Source organism: Salvelinus alpinus, chromosome 2 (genome assembly GCF_045679555.1).
Source record: "Salvelinus alpinus chromosome 2, SLU_Salpinus.1, whole genome shotgun sequence".
NCBI classification, from domain to species: domain Eukaryota; kingdom Metazoa; phylum Chordata; class Actinopteri; order Salmoniformes; family Salmonidae; genus Salvelinus; species Salvelinus alpinus.
The window spans coordinates 118,790,989-118,806,777 of record NC_092087.1 but is presented as its reverse complement, the minus strand read 5'-3'; the positions used below and the strand labels follow the sequence as shown (position 1 = coordinate 118,806,777).

Sequence of the window (15,789 nt, the reverse complement as noted above, 5' to 3'; positions counted from 1 at the left end):
ACACACACACACACACACACACACACACACACACACACACACACACACACACACACACACACACACAACACACACAACACACACACACACACAACACACACACACACACACACACGCACACACAGACAGACACAGACACACACACAGAGACACACACAGACACACACACACACACCACACACACACACACACACACACACACACACACACACACACACACACACACACACACACACACACACACACACACACATCAACACTGGACCATCAACACTGACATGTAAACACACCACACACACACACACACACACACACACACACACACACACACACACACACACACACATCAACACTGACATGTAAACACACACACACACACACACACACACACACACACATCAACACTGACATGTAAACACACACACAGACACACACACACACACACACACACACACACACACACACACACACACACACACACACATCAACACTGACATGTAAACACACACAAACACCTCACACACACACACACACACACACACACACACACACACACACACACACACACACACACACACACACACACACACACACACACACACACACACCTCACACTGGACCATCAACACTGACATGTAAACACACACACACAGAGACACACACATACACACCTAACACTTAAAACGTGTGTGTGTGTGTGTGTCGTGTCGTGTCGTGTGTGTGTGTGTATGTGTGTGTGTGTGTGTGTGTGTGTGTGTGTGTGTGTGTGTGTGTGTGTGTGTGTGTGTGTGTGTGTGTGTGTGCAGGGTGGACACTCCAACCAGGCTGAGAGTGGAGAGCTGGAGTTTCAACTTCATGGAACTTCTGAACGACTCGATGGGAAGACGAGAGTTTATGATCTACCTGGAGAAAGAATTCAGTGGTGAGACACCACACACACACACACACACACACACACGCAGACACATACACCACACACACGCAGACACACACACACACACACACACACACACACACACACACACACACACGCAGACACAGACACCACACACACGCAGACACCACACACACACACACACACACACACGCAGACACATACACAGAGAGAGAGAGGTCTCAGTGCCAGCATCAGTCTTGTTTATGGTCTTATACAGCTGGTTGAGAGGTCTCAGTACCAGCATCAGTCTTGTTTATGGTCTTATACAGCTGGTTGAGAGAGGTCTCAGTGCCAGCATCAGTCTTGTTTATGGTCTTATACAGCTGGTTGAGAGGTCTCAGTGCCAGCATCAGTCTTGTTTATGGTCTTATACAGCTGGTTGAGAGGTCTCAGTACCAGCATCAGTCTTGTTTATGGTCTTATACAGCTGGTTGAGAGAGGTCTCAGTGCCAGCATCAGTCTTGTTTATGGTCTTATACAGCTGGTTGAGAGAGGTCTTAGTACCAGCATCAGTCTTGTTTATGGTCTTATACAGCTGGTTGAGAGAGGTCTCAGTGCCAGCATCAGTCTTGTTTATGGTCTTATACAGCTGGTTGAGAGAGGTCTCAGTGCCAGCATCAGTCTTGTTTATGGTCTTATACAGCTGGTTGAGAGAGGTCTTAGTACCAGCATCAGTCTTGTTTATGGTCTTATACAGCTGGTTGAGAGGTCTCAGTGCCAGCATCAGTCTTGTTTATGGTCTTATACAGCTGGTTGAGAGGTCTTAGTGCCAGCATCAGTCTTGTTTATGGTCTTATACAGCTGGTTGAGAGAGGTCTCAGTGCCAGCATCAGTCTTGTTTATGGTCTTATACAGCTGGTTGAGAGAGGTCTCAGTACCAGCATCAGTCTTGTTTATGGTCTTATACAGCTGGTTGAGAGAGGTCTCAGTGCCAGCATCAGTCTTGTTTATGGTCTTATACAGCTGGTTGAGAGAGGTCTTAGTGCCAGCATCAGTCTTGTTTATGGTCTTATACAGCTGGTTGAGAGAGGTCTCAGTGCCAGCATCAGTCTTGTTTATGGTCTTATACAGCTGGTTGAGAGAGGTCTCAGTGCCAGCATCAGTCTTGTTTATGGTCTTATACAGCTGGTTGAGAGAGGTCTCAGTGCCAGCATCAGTCTTGTTTATGGTCTTATACAGCTGGTTGAGAGAGGTCTTAGTGCCAGCATCAGTCTTGTTTATGGTCTCATACAGCTGGTTGAGAGAGGTCTCAGTACCAGCATCAGTCTTGTTTATGGTCTTATACAGCTGGTTGAGAGAGGTCTCCGTGCCAGCATCAGTCTTGTTTATGGTCTTATACAGCTGGTTGAGAGGTCTCAGTGCCAGCATCAGTCTTGTTTGTTTATGGTCTTATACAGCTGGTTGAGAGGTCTTAGTGCCAGCATCAGTCTTGTTTATGGTCTTATACAGCTGGTTGAGAGGTCTCAGTGCCAGCATCAGTCTTGTTTATGGTCTTATACAGCTGGTTGAGAGAGGTCTCAGTACCAGCATCAGTCTTGTTTGTTTATGGTCTTATGCAGCTGGTTGAAAGAGGTCTCAGTACCAGCATCAGTCTTGTTTATGGTCTTATACAGCTGGTTGAGAGAGGTCTTAGTGCCAGCATCAGTCTTGTTTATGGTCTTATACAGCTGGTTGAGAGAGGTCTCAGTGCCAGCATCAGTCTTGTTTGTTTATGGTCTTATACAGCTGGTTGAGAGAGGTCTTAGTGCCAGCATCAGTCTTGTTTATGGTCTTATACAGCTGGTTGAGAGAGGTCTTAGTGCCAGCATCAGTCTTGTTTATGGTCTTATACAGCTGGTTGAGAGGTCTCAGTGCCAGCATCAGTCTTGTTTATGGTCTTATACAGCTGGTTGAGAGGTCTTAGTGCCAGCATCAGTCTTGTTTATGGTCTTATACAGCTGGTTGAGAGGTCTTAGTGCCAGCATCAGTCTTGTTTATGGTCTTATACAGCTGGTTGAGAGAGGTCTTAGTGCCAGCATCAGTCTTGTTTATTGTCTTATACAGCTGGTTGAGAGGTCTCAGTGCCAGCATCAGTCTTGTTTGTTTATGGTCTTATACAGCTGGTTGAGAGGTCTTAGTGCCAGCATCAGTCTTGTTTATGGTCTTATACAGCTGGTTGAGAGAGGTCTCAGTACCAGCATCAGTCTTGTTTATGGTCTTATACAGCTGGTTGAGAGAGGTCTTAGTGCCAGCATCAGTCTTGTTTGTTTATGGTCTTATACAGCTGGTTGAGAGGTCTCAGTGCCAGCATCAGTCTTGTTTATGGTCTTATACAGCTGGTTGAGAGGTCTTAGTGCCAGCATCAGTCTTGTTTATGGTCTTATACAGCTGGTTGAGAGGTCTTAGTGCCAGCATCAGTCTTGTTTATGGTCTTATACAGCTGGTTGAGAGAGGTCTTAGTGCCAGCATCAGTCTTGTTTATTGTCTTATACAGCTGGTTGAGAGGTCTCAGTGCCAGCATCAGTCTTGTTTGTTTATGGTCTTATACAGCTGGTTGAGAGGTATTAGTGCCAGCATCAGTCTTGTTTATGGTCTTATACAGCTGGTTGAGAGAGGTCTCAGTACCAGCATCAGTCTTGTTTATGGTCTTATACAGCTGGTTGAGAGAGGTCTTAGTGCCAGCATCATTCTTGTTTGTTTATGGTCTTATACAGCTGGTTGAGAGGTCTCAGTGTCAGCATCAGTCTTGTTTATGGTCTTATACAGCTGGTTGAGAGGTCTCAGTACCAGCATCAGTCTTGTTTATGGTCTTATACAGCTGGTTGAGAGGTCTCAGTGCCAGCATCAGTCTTGTTTATGGTCTTATACAGCTGGTTGAGAGGGGTCTCAGTACCAGCATCAGTCTTGTTTATGGTCTTATACAGCTGGTTGAGAGGTCTTAGTGCCAGCATCAGTCTTGTTTATGGTCTTATACAGCTGGTTGAGAGGTCTCAGTGCCATCATCAGTCTTGTTTGTTTATGGTCTTATACAGCTGGTTGAGAGGGGTCTCAGTACCAGCATCAGTCTTGTTTATGGTCTTATACAGATGGTTGAGAGGTCTTAGTGCCAGCATCAGTCTTGTTTATGGTCTTATACAGCTGGTTGAGAGGGGTCTCAGTACCAGTATCAGTCTTGTTTATGGTCTTATACAGCTGGTTGAGAGAGGTATCAGTACCAATATCAGTCTTGTTTGTTTATGGTCTTATACAGCTGGTTGAGAGGTCTTAGTGCCAGCATCAGTCTTGTTTATGTTCTTATACAGCTGGTTGAGAGGGGTCTCAGTGCCAGCATCAGTCTTGTTTATGGTCTTATACAGCTAGTTGAGAGAGGTCTTAGTGCCAGCATCAGTCTTGTTTATGGTCTTATACAGCTAGTTGAGAGAGGTCTTAGTGCCAGCATCAGTCTTGTTTGTGGTCTTATACAGCTGGTTGAGAGAGGTCTCAGTGCCAGCATCAGTCTTGTTTGTTTATGGTCTTATACAGCTGGTTGAGTGAGGTCTCAGTACCAGCATCAGTCTTGTTTATGGTCTTATACAGCTGGTTGATAGAGGTCTCAGTGTCAGCATCAGTCTTGTTTGTTTATGGTCTTATACAGCTGGTTGAGAGAGGTCTTAGTGCCAGCATCAGTCTTGTTTATGGTCTTATACAGCTGGTTGAGAGAGGTCTTAGTGCCAGCATCAGTCTTGTTTATGGTCTTATACAGCTGGTTGAGAGAGGTCTCAGTGCCAGCATCAGTCTTATTTGTTTATGGTCTTATACAGCTGGTTGAGAGGTCTTAGTACCAGCATCAGTCTTGTTTGTTTATGGTCTTATACAGCTGGTTGAGAGAGGTCTTAGTGCCAGCATCAGTCTTGTTTATGGTCTTATACAGCTGGTTGAGAGAGGTCTTAGTGCCAGCATCAGTCTTGTTTATGGTCTTATACAGCTGGTTGAGAGAGGTCTCAGTGCCAGCATCAGTCTTATTTGTTTATGGTCTTATACAGCTGGTTGAGAGGTCTTAGTAACAGCATCAGTCTTGTTTGTTTATGGTCTTATACAGCTGGTTGAGAGAGGTCTTAGTGCCAGCATCAGTCTTGTTTATGGTCTTATACAGCTGGTTGAGAGGTCTCAGTGCCAGCATCAGTCTTGTTTATGGTCTTATACAGCTGGTTGAGAGAGGTCTCAGTGCCAGCATCAGTTTGTGGTGGTAAATAGACAGCTATGATACATATAGATGAAAACGCTCTCTGTAAATCGTATGGTCTGCAGTTTATCATGAGGTACTCAGGCGATCAGATCCTCCAGACTTCCTCAATATTAGAGATGGCGCACCAGCTGTTGTTAACAGAGATACTCACACCTCCCCCGTTGAGCTGACTGCCGTTCTGTCCTGCTGATGCATAGAAACCAGCTAGATGTATATTATCTCTGTCCTTGTTCAGCCAGATCCAGTAAATATAGGATATTACAGTTCTTCAGATCCAGTAGAAAGGATAGCCTGAAACGGACCTCGTCCAGTTTGTTCTCCAGTGATTGTACGTTCGCCAATAGAATAGAGGGTAGAAGCGGTTTATCCACTCACCAACTTTCTTACGCCATCTCTTCCTTTTCCGAGTGTCGGGGCCTGGTTCGGGTTGGGTAGTATGTCCTGCACCACCAACTCATTGAACTAGCTCTTTTCATCCAAATGGAGGTTAGTGATCTCTGTTCTGATGTCAGGAAGATATCTTCATCCAAATGGAGGTTAGTGATCTCTGTTCTGATGTCAGGAAGATATCTTCATCCAAATGGAGGTTAGTGATCTCTGTTCTGATGTCAGGAAGATATCTTCATCCAAATGGAGGTTAGTGATCTCTGTTCTGATGTCTAGAAGATATCTTCCTCCAAATGGAGGTTAGTGATCTCTGTTCTGATGTCAGGAAGATATCTTCATCCAAATGGAGGTTAGTGATCTCTGTTCTGATGTCTAGAAGATATCTTCATCCAAATGGAGGTTAGTGATCTCTGTTCTGATGTCAGGAAGATATCTTCATCCAAATGGAGGTTAGTGATCTCTGTTCTGATGTCAGGAAGATATCTTCATCCAAATGGAGATTAGTGATCTCTGTTCTGATGTCAGGAAGATATCTTCATCCAAATGGAGGTTAGTGATCTCTGTTCTGATGTCTAGAAGATATCTTCATCCAAATGGAGGTTAGTGATCTCTGTTCTGATGTCAGGGAGATCTTTCCGGTCGTAGGAAATGATGGCGGAAACATGATAATCAAACATTTTTAAGTTCACCGCAAAAAACCACACAAAATATCAGAATTGGTCCGGAGCCCGTAGAACAGAAGCCCACTGCAGCACCATTTAATACACCTGGATTCTGTTACCAACACTGCTCTTCTCTAGTCACATGTGTTCGTGTTCGTGTGTGTGTATGTGTGTGTGTGTGTGTGTGTGTGTGTGTGTGTGTGTGTGTGTTTCAGCGGAGAACCTGTGTTTCTGGGTGGCCTGTGAGGACCTGAGGCATGGAGAGAGCTCCAAGATCATCCTGAAAGTAGATGAGGTTTACAAGTAGGTTTACACACAAACACACACACACACACACAAACACAAACACACACACACAACCCCCCCAACAACACTATAACACACACACCAAGATCATCCTGAAAGTAGATGAGGTTTACAAGTAGGTTTAGACTGAGTGATGTGGTACTATGACTGAGTGATGTGGTACTATGACTGAGTGATGTGGTATTATGACTGAGTGATGTGGTACTATGATCTGAGTGATGTGGTATTATGACTGAGTGATGTGGTACTATGATCTGAGTGATGTGGTACTATGATCTGAGTGATGTGGTATTATGACTGAGTGATGTGGTACTATGATCTGAGTGATGTGGTATTATGACTGAGTGATGTGGTACTATGATCTGAGTGATGTGGTATTATGACTGAGTGATGTGGTACTATGACTGAGTGATGTGGTATTATGACTGAGTGATGTGGTATTATGACTGAGTGATGTGGTACTATGACTGAGTGATGTGGTACTATGATCTGAGTGATGTGGTATTGTGATCTGAGTGATGTGGTACTATGATCTGAGTGATGTGGTACTATGATCTGAGTGATGTGGTATTATGACTGAGTGATGTGGTACTATGACTGAGTGATGTGGTACTATGACTGAGTGATGTGGTATTATGACTGAGTGATGTGGTATTGTGATCTGAGTGATGTGGTATTATGACTGAGTGATGTGGTATTATGACTGAGTGATGTGGTATTATGACTGAGTGATGTGGTATTATGACTGAGTGATGTGGTATTATGACTGAGTGATGTGGTATTATGACTGAGTGATGTGGTATTATGACTGAGTGATGTGGTATTATGACTGAGTGATGTGGTACTATGACTGAGTGATGTGGTACTATGATCTGAGTGATGTGGTATTATGACTGAGTGATGTGGTATTATGACTGAGTGATGTGGTATTATGACTGAGTGATGTGGTATTATGACTGAGTGATGTGGTACTATGACTGAGTGATGTGGTACTATGATCTGAGTGATGTGGTATTGTGATCTGAGTGATGTGGTATTATGACTGAGTGATGTGGTACTATGACTGAGTGATGTGGTACTATGACTGAGTGATGTGGTATTATGACTGAGTGATGTGGTATTGTGATCTGAGTGATGTGGTATTATGACTGAGTGATGTGGTATTATGATCTGAGTGATGTGGTATTATGACTGAGTGATGTGGTACTATGACTGAGTGATGTGGTACTATGATCTGAGTGATGTGGTACTATGATCTGAGTGATGTGGTATTATGACTGAGTGATGTGGTACTATGATCTGAGTGATGTGGTACTATGACTGAGTGATGTGGTATTATGACTGAGTGATGTGGTACTATGACTGAGTGATGTGGTATTATGACTGAGTGATGTGGTATTATGATCTGAGTGATGTGGTACTATGACTGAGTGATGTGGTACTATGATCTGAGTGATGTGGTATTATGACTGAGTGATGTGGTACTATGATCTGAGTGATGTGGTATTATGACTGAGTGATGTGGTACTATGACTGAGTGATGTGGTATTGTGACTGAGTGATGTGGTACTATGACTGAGTGATGTGGTACTATGATCTGAGTGATGTGGTATTATGACTGAGTGATGTGGTACTATGACTGAGTGATGTGGTACTATGACTGAGTGATGTGGTATTATGACTGAGTGATGTGGTATTGTGATCTGAGTGATGTGGTATTATGACTGAGTGATGTGGTACTATGACTGAGTGATGTGGTACTATGATCTGAGTGATGTGGTATTATGACTGAGTGATGTGGTACTATGATCTGAGTGATGTGGTACTATGACTGAGTGATGTGGTATTATGACTGAGTGATGTGGTATTATGATCTGAGTGATGTGGTATTATGACTGAGTGATGTGGTACTATGATCTGAGTGATGTGGTACTATGATCTGAGTGATGTGGTACTATGACTGAGTGATGTGGTATTATGATCTGAGTGATGTGGTACTATGATCTGAGTGATGTGGTACTATGATCTGAGTGATGTGGTACTATGATCTGAGTGATGTGGTACTATGATCTGAGTGATGTGGTACTATGATCTGAGTGATGTGGTACTATGATCTGAGTGATGTGGTATTATGACTGAGTGATGTGGTACTATGACTGAGTGATGTGGTACTATGACTGAGTGATGTGGTACTATGATCTGAGTGATGTGCTACTATGACTGAGTGATGTGGTATTATGACTGAGTGATGTGGTACTATGATCTGAGTGATGTGGTACTATGACTGAGTGATGTGGTACTATGACTGAGTGATGTGGTACTATGACTGAGTGATGTGGTACTATGACTGAGTGATGTGGCATTATGATCTGAGTGATGTGGTACTATGACTGAGTGATGTGGTACTATGACTGAGTGATGTGGTACTATGACTGAGTGATGTGGTACTATGACTGAGTGATGTGGTACTATGACTGAGTGATGTGGTACTATGACTGAGTGATGTGGCATTATGATCTGAGTGATGTGCTACTATGACTGAGTGATGTGGTACTATGACTGAGTGATGTGGCATTATGATCTGAGTGATGTGGTACTATGACTGAGTGATGTGTTACTATGACTGAGTGATGTGGTACTATGATCTGAGTGATGTGGTACTATGATCTGAGTGATGTGGTACTATGATCTGAGTGATGTGGTATTATGATCTGAGTGATGTGGTACTATGACTGAGTGATGTGGTACTATGACTGAGTGATGTGGTACTATGATCTGAGTGATGTGCTACTATGACTGAGTGATGTGGTACTATGACTGAGTGATGTGGCATTATGATCTGAGTGATGTGGTACTATGACTGAGTGATGTGGTACTATGACTGAGTGATGTGGTACTATGACTGAGTGATGTGGTATTATGACTGAGTGATGTGGTATTATGACTGAGTGATGTGGTACTATGACTGAGTGATGTGGTATTATGACTGAGTGATGTGGTACTATGACTGAGTGATGTGGCATTATGATCTGAGTGATGTGGTACTATGACTGAGTGATGTGGTATTATGACTGAGTGATGTGGTATTATGATCTGAGTGATGTGGTATTATGACTGAGTGATGTGGTATTATGATCTGAGTGATGTGGTACTATGACTGAGTGATGTGGTATTATGATCTGAGTGATGTGGTATTATGACTGAGTGATGTGGTACTATGATCTGAGTGATGTGGTATTATGATCTGAGTGATGTGGTACTATGACTGAGTGATGTGGTACTATGATCTGAGTGATGTGGTACTATGACTGAGTGATGTGGTACTATGACTGAGTGATGTGGTATTATGACTGAGTGATGTGGTATTATGACTGAGTGATGTGGTACTATGACTGAGTGATGTGGTATTATGACTGAGTGATGTGGTACTATGACTGAGTGATGTGGCATTATGATCTGAGTGATGTGGTACTATGACTGAGTGATGTGGTATTATGACTGAGTGATGTGGTATTATGATCTGAGTGATGTGGTATTATGACTGAGTGATGTGGTACTATGACTGAATGATGTGGTACTATGATCTGAGTGATGTGGTATTATGACTGAGTGATGTGGTATTATGACTGAGTGATGTGGTACTATGATCTGAGTGATGTGGTATTATGATCTGAGTGATGTGTTACTATGACTGAGTGATGTGGTACTATGATCTGAGTGATGTGGTACTATGACTGAGTGATGTGGTACTATGATCTGAGTGATGTGGTACTATGACTGAGTGATGTGGTATTATGATCTGAGTGATGTGGTATTATGACTGAGTGATGTGGTACTATGACTGAGTGATGTGGTACTATGACTGAGTGATGTGGTACTGTGACTGAGTGATGTGGTACTGTGACTGAGTGATGTGGTATTATGACTGAGTGATCTGGTATTATGATCTGAGTGATGTGGTACTATGACTGAGTGATGTGGTACTATGATCTGAGTGATGTGGTATTATGACTGAGTGATGTGGTACTATGACTGAGTGATGTGGTATTATGATCTGAGTGATGTGGTACTATGACTGAGTGATGTGGTACTATGACTGAGTGATGTGGTACTATGACTGAGTGATGTGGTATTATGACTGAGTGATGTGGTATTATGATCTGAGTGATGTGGTACTATGATCTGAGTGATGTGGTACTATGACTGAGTGATGTGGTACTGTGACTGAGTGATGTGGTACTGTGACTGAGTGATGTGGTATTATGACTGAGTGATCTGGTATTATGATCTGAGTGATGTGGTACTATGACTGAGTGATGTGGTATTATGACTGAGTGATGTGGTATTATGACTGAGTGATGTGGTATTATGACTGAGTGATGTGGTATTATGACTGAGTGATGTGGTACTATGATCTGAGTGATGTGGTATTATGACTGAGTGATGTGGTATTATGACTGAGTGATGTGGTATTATGACTGAGTGATGTGGTATTATGACTGAGTGATGTGGTACTATGACTGAGTGATGTGGTACTATGACTGAGTGATGTGGTATTATGATCTGAGTGATGTGGTACTATGACTGAGTGATGTGGTACTATGACTGAGTGATGTGGTATTATGACTGAGTGATCTGGTATTATGATCTGAGTGATGTGGTACTATGACTGAGTGATGTGGTACTATGACTGAGTGATGTGGTACTGTGACTGAGTGATGTGGTATTATGACTGAGTGATCTGGTATTATGATCTGAGTGATGTGGTACTATGACTGAGTGATGTGGTACTATGATCTGAGTGATGTGGTATTATGACTGAGTGATGTGGTACTATGACTGAGTGATGTGGTATTATGACTGAGTGATGTGGTACTATGACTGAGTGATGTGGTACTGTGATCTGAGTGATGTGGTATTATGATCTGAGTGATGTGGTATTATGATCTGAGTGATGTGGTATTATGACTGAGTGATGTGGTACTGTGACTGAGTGATGTGGTACTATGACTGAGTGATGTGGTACTATGATCTGAGTGATGTGGTATTATGACTGAGTGATGTGGTACTATGACTGAGTGATGTGGTACTATGATCTGAGTGATGTGGTATTATGATCTGAGTGAAGTGGTATTATGACTGAGTGATGTGGTACTATGACTGAGTGATGTGGTACTGTGATCTGAGTGATGTGGTACTATGACTGAGTGATGTGGTACTATGACTGAGTGATGTGGTACTATGAACTGAGTGATGTGGTATTATGACTGAGTGATGTGGTACTATGACTGAGTGATGTGGTATTATGACTGAGTGATGTGGTATTTTGACTGAGTGATGTGGTACTGTGATCTGAGTGATGTGGTACTATGACTGAGTGATGTGGTACTATGACTGAGTGATGTGGTACTATGACTGAATGATGTGGTACTATGATCTGAGTGATGTGGTACTATGACTGAGTGATGTGGTATTATGATCTGAGTGATGTGGTATTATGACTGAGTGATGTGGTACTATGACTGAGTGATGTGGTATTATGATCTGAGTGATGTGGTACTATGACTGAGTGATGTGGTACTATGATCTGAGTGATGTGGTACTATGACTGAGTGATGTGGTATTATGATCTGAGTGATGTGGTACTATGACTGAGTGATGTGGTACTATGATCTGAGTGATGTGGTACTATGACTGAGTGATGTGGTACTATGACAGAGTGATGTGGTACTATGATCTGAGTGATGTGGTACTATGACTGAGTGATGTGGTACTATGACTGAGTGATGTGGAACTATGATCTGAGTGATGTGGTACTATGACTGAGTGATGTGGTTTATGATGAGTGATGTGGGACTATGACTGAGTGATGTGGGACTATGACTGAGTGATGTGGGACTATGACTGAGTGATGTGGTACTATGATCTGAGTGATGTGGTACTATGACTGAGTGATGTGGTACTATGACTGAGTGATGTGGAACTATGATCTGAGTGATGTGGTACTATGACTGAGTGATGTGGTATTATGATCTGAGTGATGTGGTACTATGACTGAGTGATGTGGTACTATGACTGAGTGATGTGGTACTATGACTGAGTGATGTGGTATTATGACTGAGTGATGTGGTATTATGACTGAGTGATGTGGTATTATGACTGAGTGATGTGGTATTATGACTGAGTGATGTCGTACTATGATCTGAGTGATGTGGTACTATGATCTGAGTGATGTGGTATTATGACTGAGTGATGTGGTACTATGATCTGAGTGATGTGGTACTATGACTGAGTGATGTGGTTTATGATGAGTGATGTGGTACTATGACTGAGTGATGTGGGACTATGACTGAGTGATGTGGTACTATGACAGAGTGATGTGGTACTATGATCTGAGTGATGTGGTACTATGACTGAGTGATGTGGTACTATGACTGAGTGATGTGGAACTATGATCTGAGTGATGTGGTACTATGATCTGAGTGATTTGGTACTATGACTGAGTGATGTGGTACTATGACTGAGTGATGTGGTATTATGACTGAGTGATGTGGTACTATGATCTGAGTGATGTGGTACTATGATCTGAGTGATGTGGTACTATGACTGAGTGATGTGGTATTATGACTGAGTGATGTGGTACTATGACTGAGTGATGTGGTATTATGATCTGAGTGATGTGGTATTATGACTGAGTGATGTGGTACTATGATCTGAGTGATGTGGTATTATGATCTGAGTGATGTGGTACTATGATCTGAGTGATGTGGTACTATGACTGAGTGATGTGGTATTATGACTGAATGATGTGGTACTATGACTGAGTGATGTGGTACTATGACTGAGTGATGTGGTACTATGATCTGAGTGATGTGGTACTATGATCTGAGTGATGTGGTACTATGACTGAGTGATGTGGTATTATGACTTAGTGATGTGGTACTATGATCTGAGTGATGTGGTACTATGACTGAGTGATGTGGTACTATGACTGAGTGATGTGGTATTATGACTGAGTGATGTGGTACTGTTATCTGAGTGATGTGGTATTATGATCTGAGTGATGTGGTATTATGACTGAGTGATGTGGTACTATGACTGAGTGATGTGGTATTATGACTGAGTGATGTGGTATTGTGACTGAGTGATGTGGTATTATGATCTGAGTGATGTGGTATTATGACTGAGTGATGTGGTATTGTGACTGAGTGATGTGGTATTATGATCTGAGTGATGTGGTATTATGACTGAGTGATGTGGTATTATGACTGAGTGATGTGGTACTATGACTGAGTGATGTGGTACTATGATCTGAGTGATGTGGTACTATGACTGAGTGATGTGGTATTATGACTGAGCGATGTGGTACTATGATCTGAGTGATGTGGTACTATGACTGAGTGATGTGGTACTATGATCTGAGTGATGTGGTACTATGACTGAGTGATGTGGTATTATGATCTGAGTGATGTGGTACTATGACTGAGTGATGTGGTATTATGACTGAGTGATGTGGTACTATGATCTGAGTGATGTGGTACTATGACTGAGTGATGTGGTACTATGACTGAGTGATGTGGTACTATGACTGAGTGATGTGGTACTATGACTGAGTGATGTGGTACTATGACTGAGTGATGTGGTACTATGACTGAGTGATGTGGTATTATGACTGAGTGATGTGGTACTATGATCTGAGTGATGTAGTACCATGACTGAGTGATGTGGTATTATGACTGAGTGATGTGGTACTATGATCTGAGTGATGTGGTACTATGATCGAGTGATGTGGTACTATGGCTGAGTGATGTGGTATTATGACTGAGTGATGTGGTACTATGACTGAGTGATGTGGTACTATGACTGAGTGATGTGGTACTATGATCTGAGTGATGTGGTACTATGATCTGAGTGATGTGGTACTATGACTGAGTGATGTGGTATTATGACTTAGTGATGTGGTACTATGATCTGAGTGATGTGGTATTATGATCTGAGTGATGTGGTATTATGATCTGAGTGATGTGGTATTATGACTGAGTGATGTGGTACTATGATCTGAGTGATGTGGTACTACGACTGAGTGATGTGGTACTATGACTGAGTGATGTGGTATTATGACTGAGTGATGTGGTATTATGATCTGAGTGATGTGGTACTATGATCTGAGTGATGTGGTACTATGATCTGAGTGATGTGGTATTATGATCTGAGTGATGTGGTATTATGATCTGAGTGATGTGGTATTATGACTGAGTGATGTGGTATTATGACTGAGTGATGTGGTACTATGACTGAGTGATGTGGTACTATGATCTGAGTGATGTGGTACTATGACTGAGTGATGTGGTACTATGACTGAGTGATGTGGTACTATGATCTGAGTGATGTGGTACTATGACTGAGTGATGTGGTACTATGATCTGAGTGATGTGTTACTATGACTGAGTGATGTGGTACTATGATCTGAGTGATGTGGTATTATGATCTGAGTGATGTGGTATTATGACTGAGTGATGTGGTATTATGACTGAGTGATGTGGTATTATGACTGAGTGATGTGGTATTATGACTGAGTGATGTGGTACTATGACTGAGTGATGTGGTATTATGACTGAGTGATGTGGTACTATGATCTGAGTGATGTGGTACTATGACTGAGTGATGTGGTACTATGACTGAGTGATGTGGTACTATGACTGAGTGATGTGGTACTATGACTGAGTGATGTGGTACTATGACTGAGTGATGTGGTACTATGACTGAGTGATGTGGTACTATGACTGAGTGATGTGGTACTATGACTGAGTGATGTGGTATTATGACTGAGTGATGTGGTACTATGACTGAGTGATGTGGTACTATGACTGAGTGATGTGGTACTATGACTGAGTGATGTGGTACTATGACTGAGTGATGTGGTATTATGACTGAGTGATGTGGTACTATGACTGAGTGATGTGGTACTATGACTGAGTGATGTGGTACTATGACTGAGTGATGTGGTATTATGACTGAGTGATGTGGTACTATGACTGAGTGATGTGGTATTATGACTGAGTGATGTGGTACTATGACTGAGTGATGTGGTATTATGACTGAGTGATGTGGTATTGTGATCTGAGTGATGTGGTACTATGACTGAGTGATCTGGTATTATGATCTGAGTGATGTGGTACTATGACTGAGTGATGTGGTATTATGACTGAGTGATGTGGTACTATGACTGAGTGATGTGGTACTATGATCTGAGTGATGTGGTACTATGACTGAGTGATGTGGTATTATGACTG

General features: G+C 42.4%; 1 protein-coding gene across 1 annotated transcript in view; it reads left to right on the top strand.

Moving 5' to 3' along the window:
* The window catches only part of LOC139568466 (regulator of G-protein signaling 11-like), a 126,274-nt gene that overhangs the window by 86,909 nt on the left and 23,576 nt on the right, over nucleotides 1–15,789 (top strand). Inside the window, exons 13-14 of the mRNA XM_071390297.1 lie at nucleotides 807–922; nucleotides 6,406–6,493. Of these exons, the coding sequence (XP_071246398.1) occupies nucleotides 807–922; nucleotides 6,406–6,493 (204 nt within the window). The remainder of the gene's footprint in view (nucleotides 1–806; nucleotides 923–6,405; nucleotides 6,494–15,789) is intronic.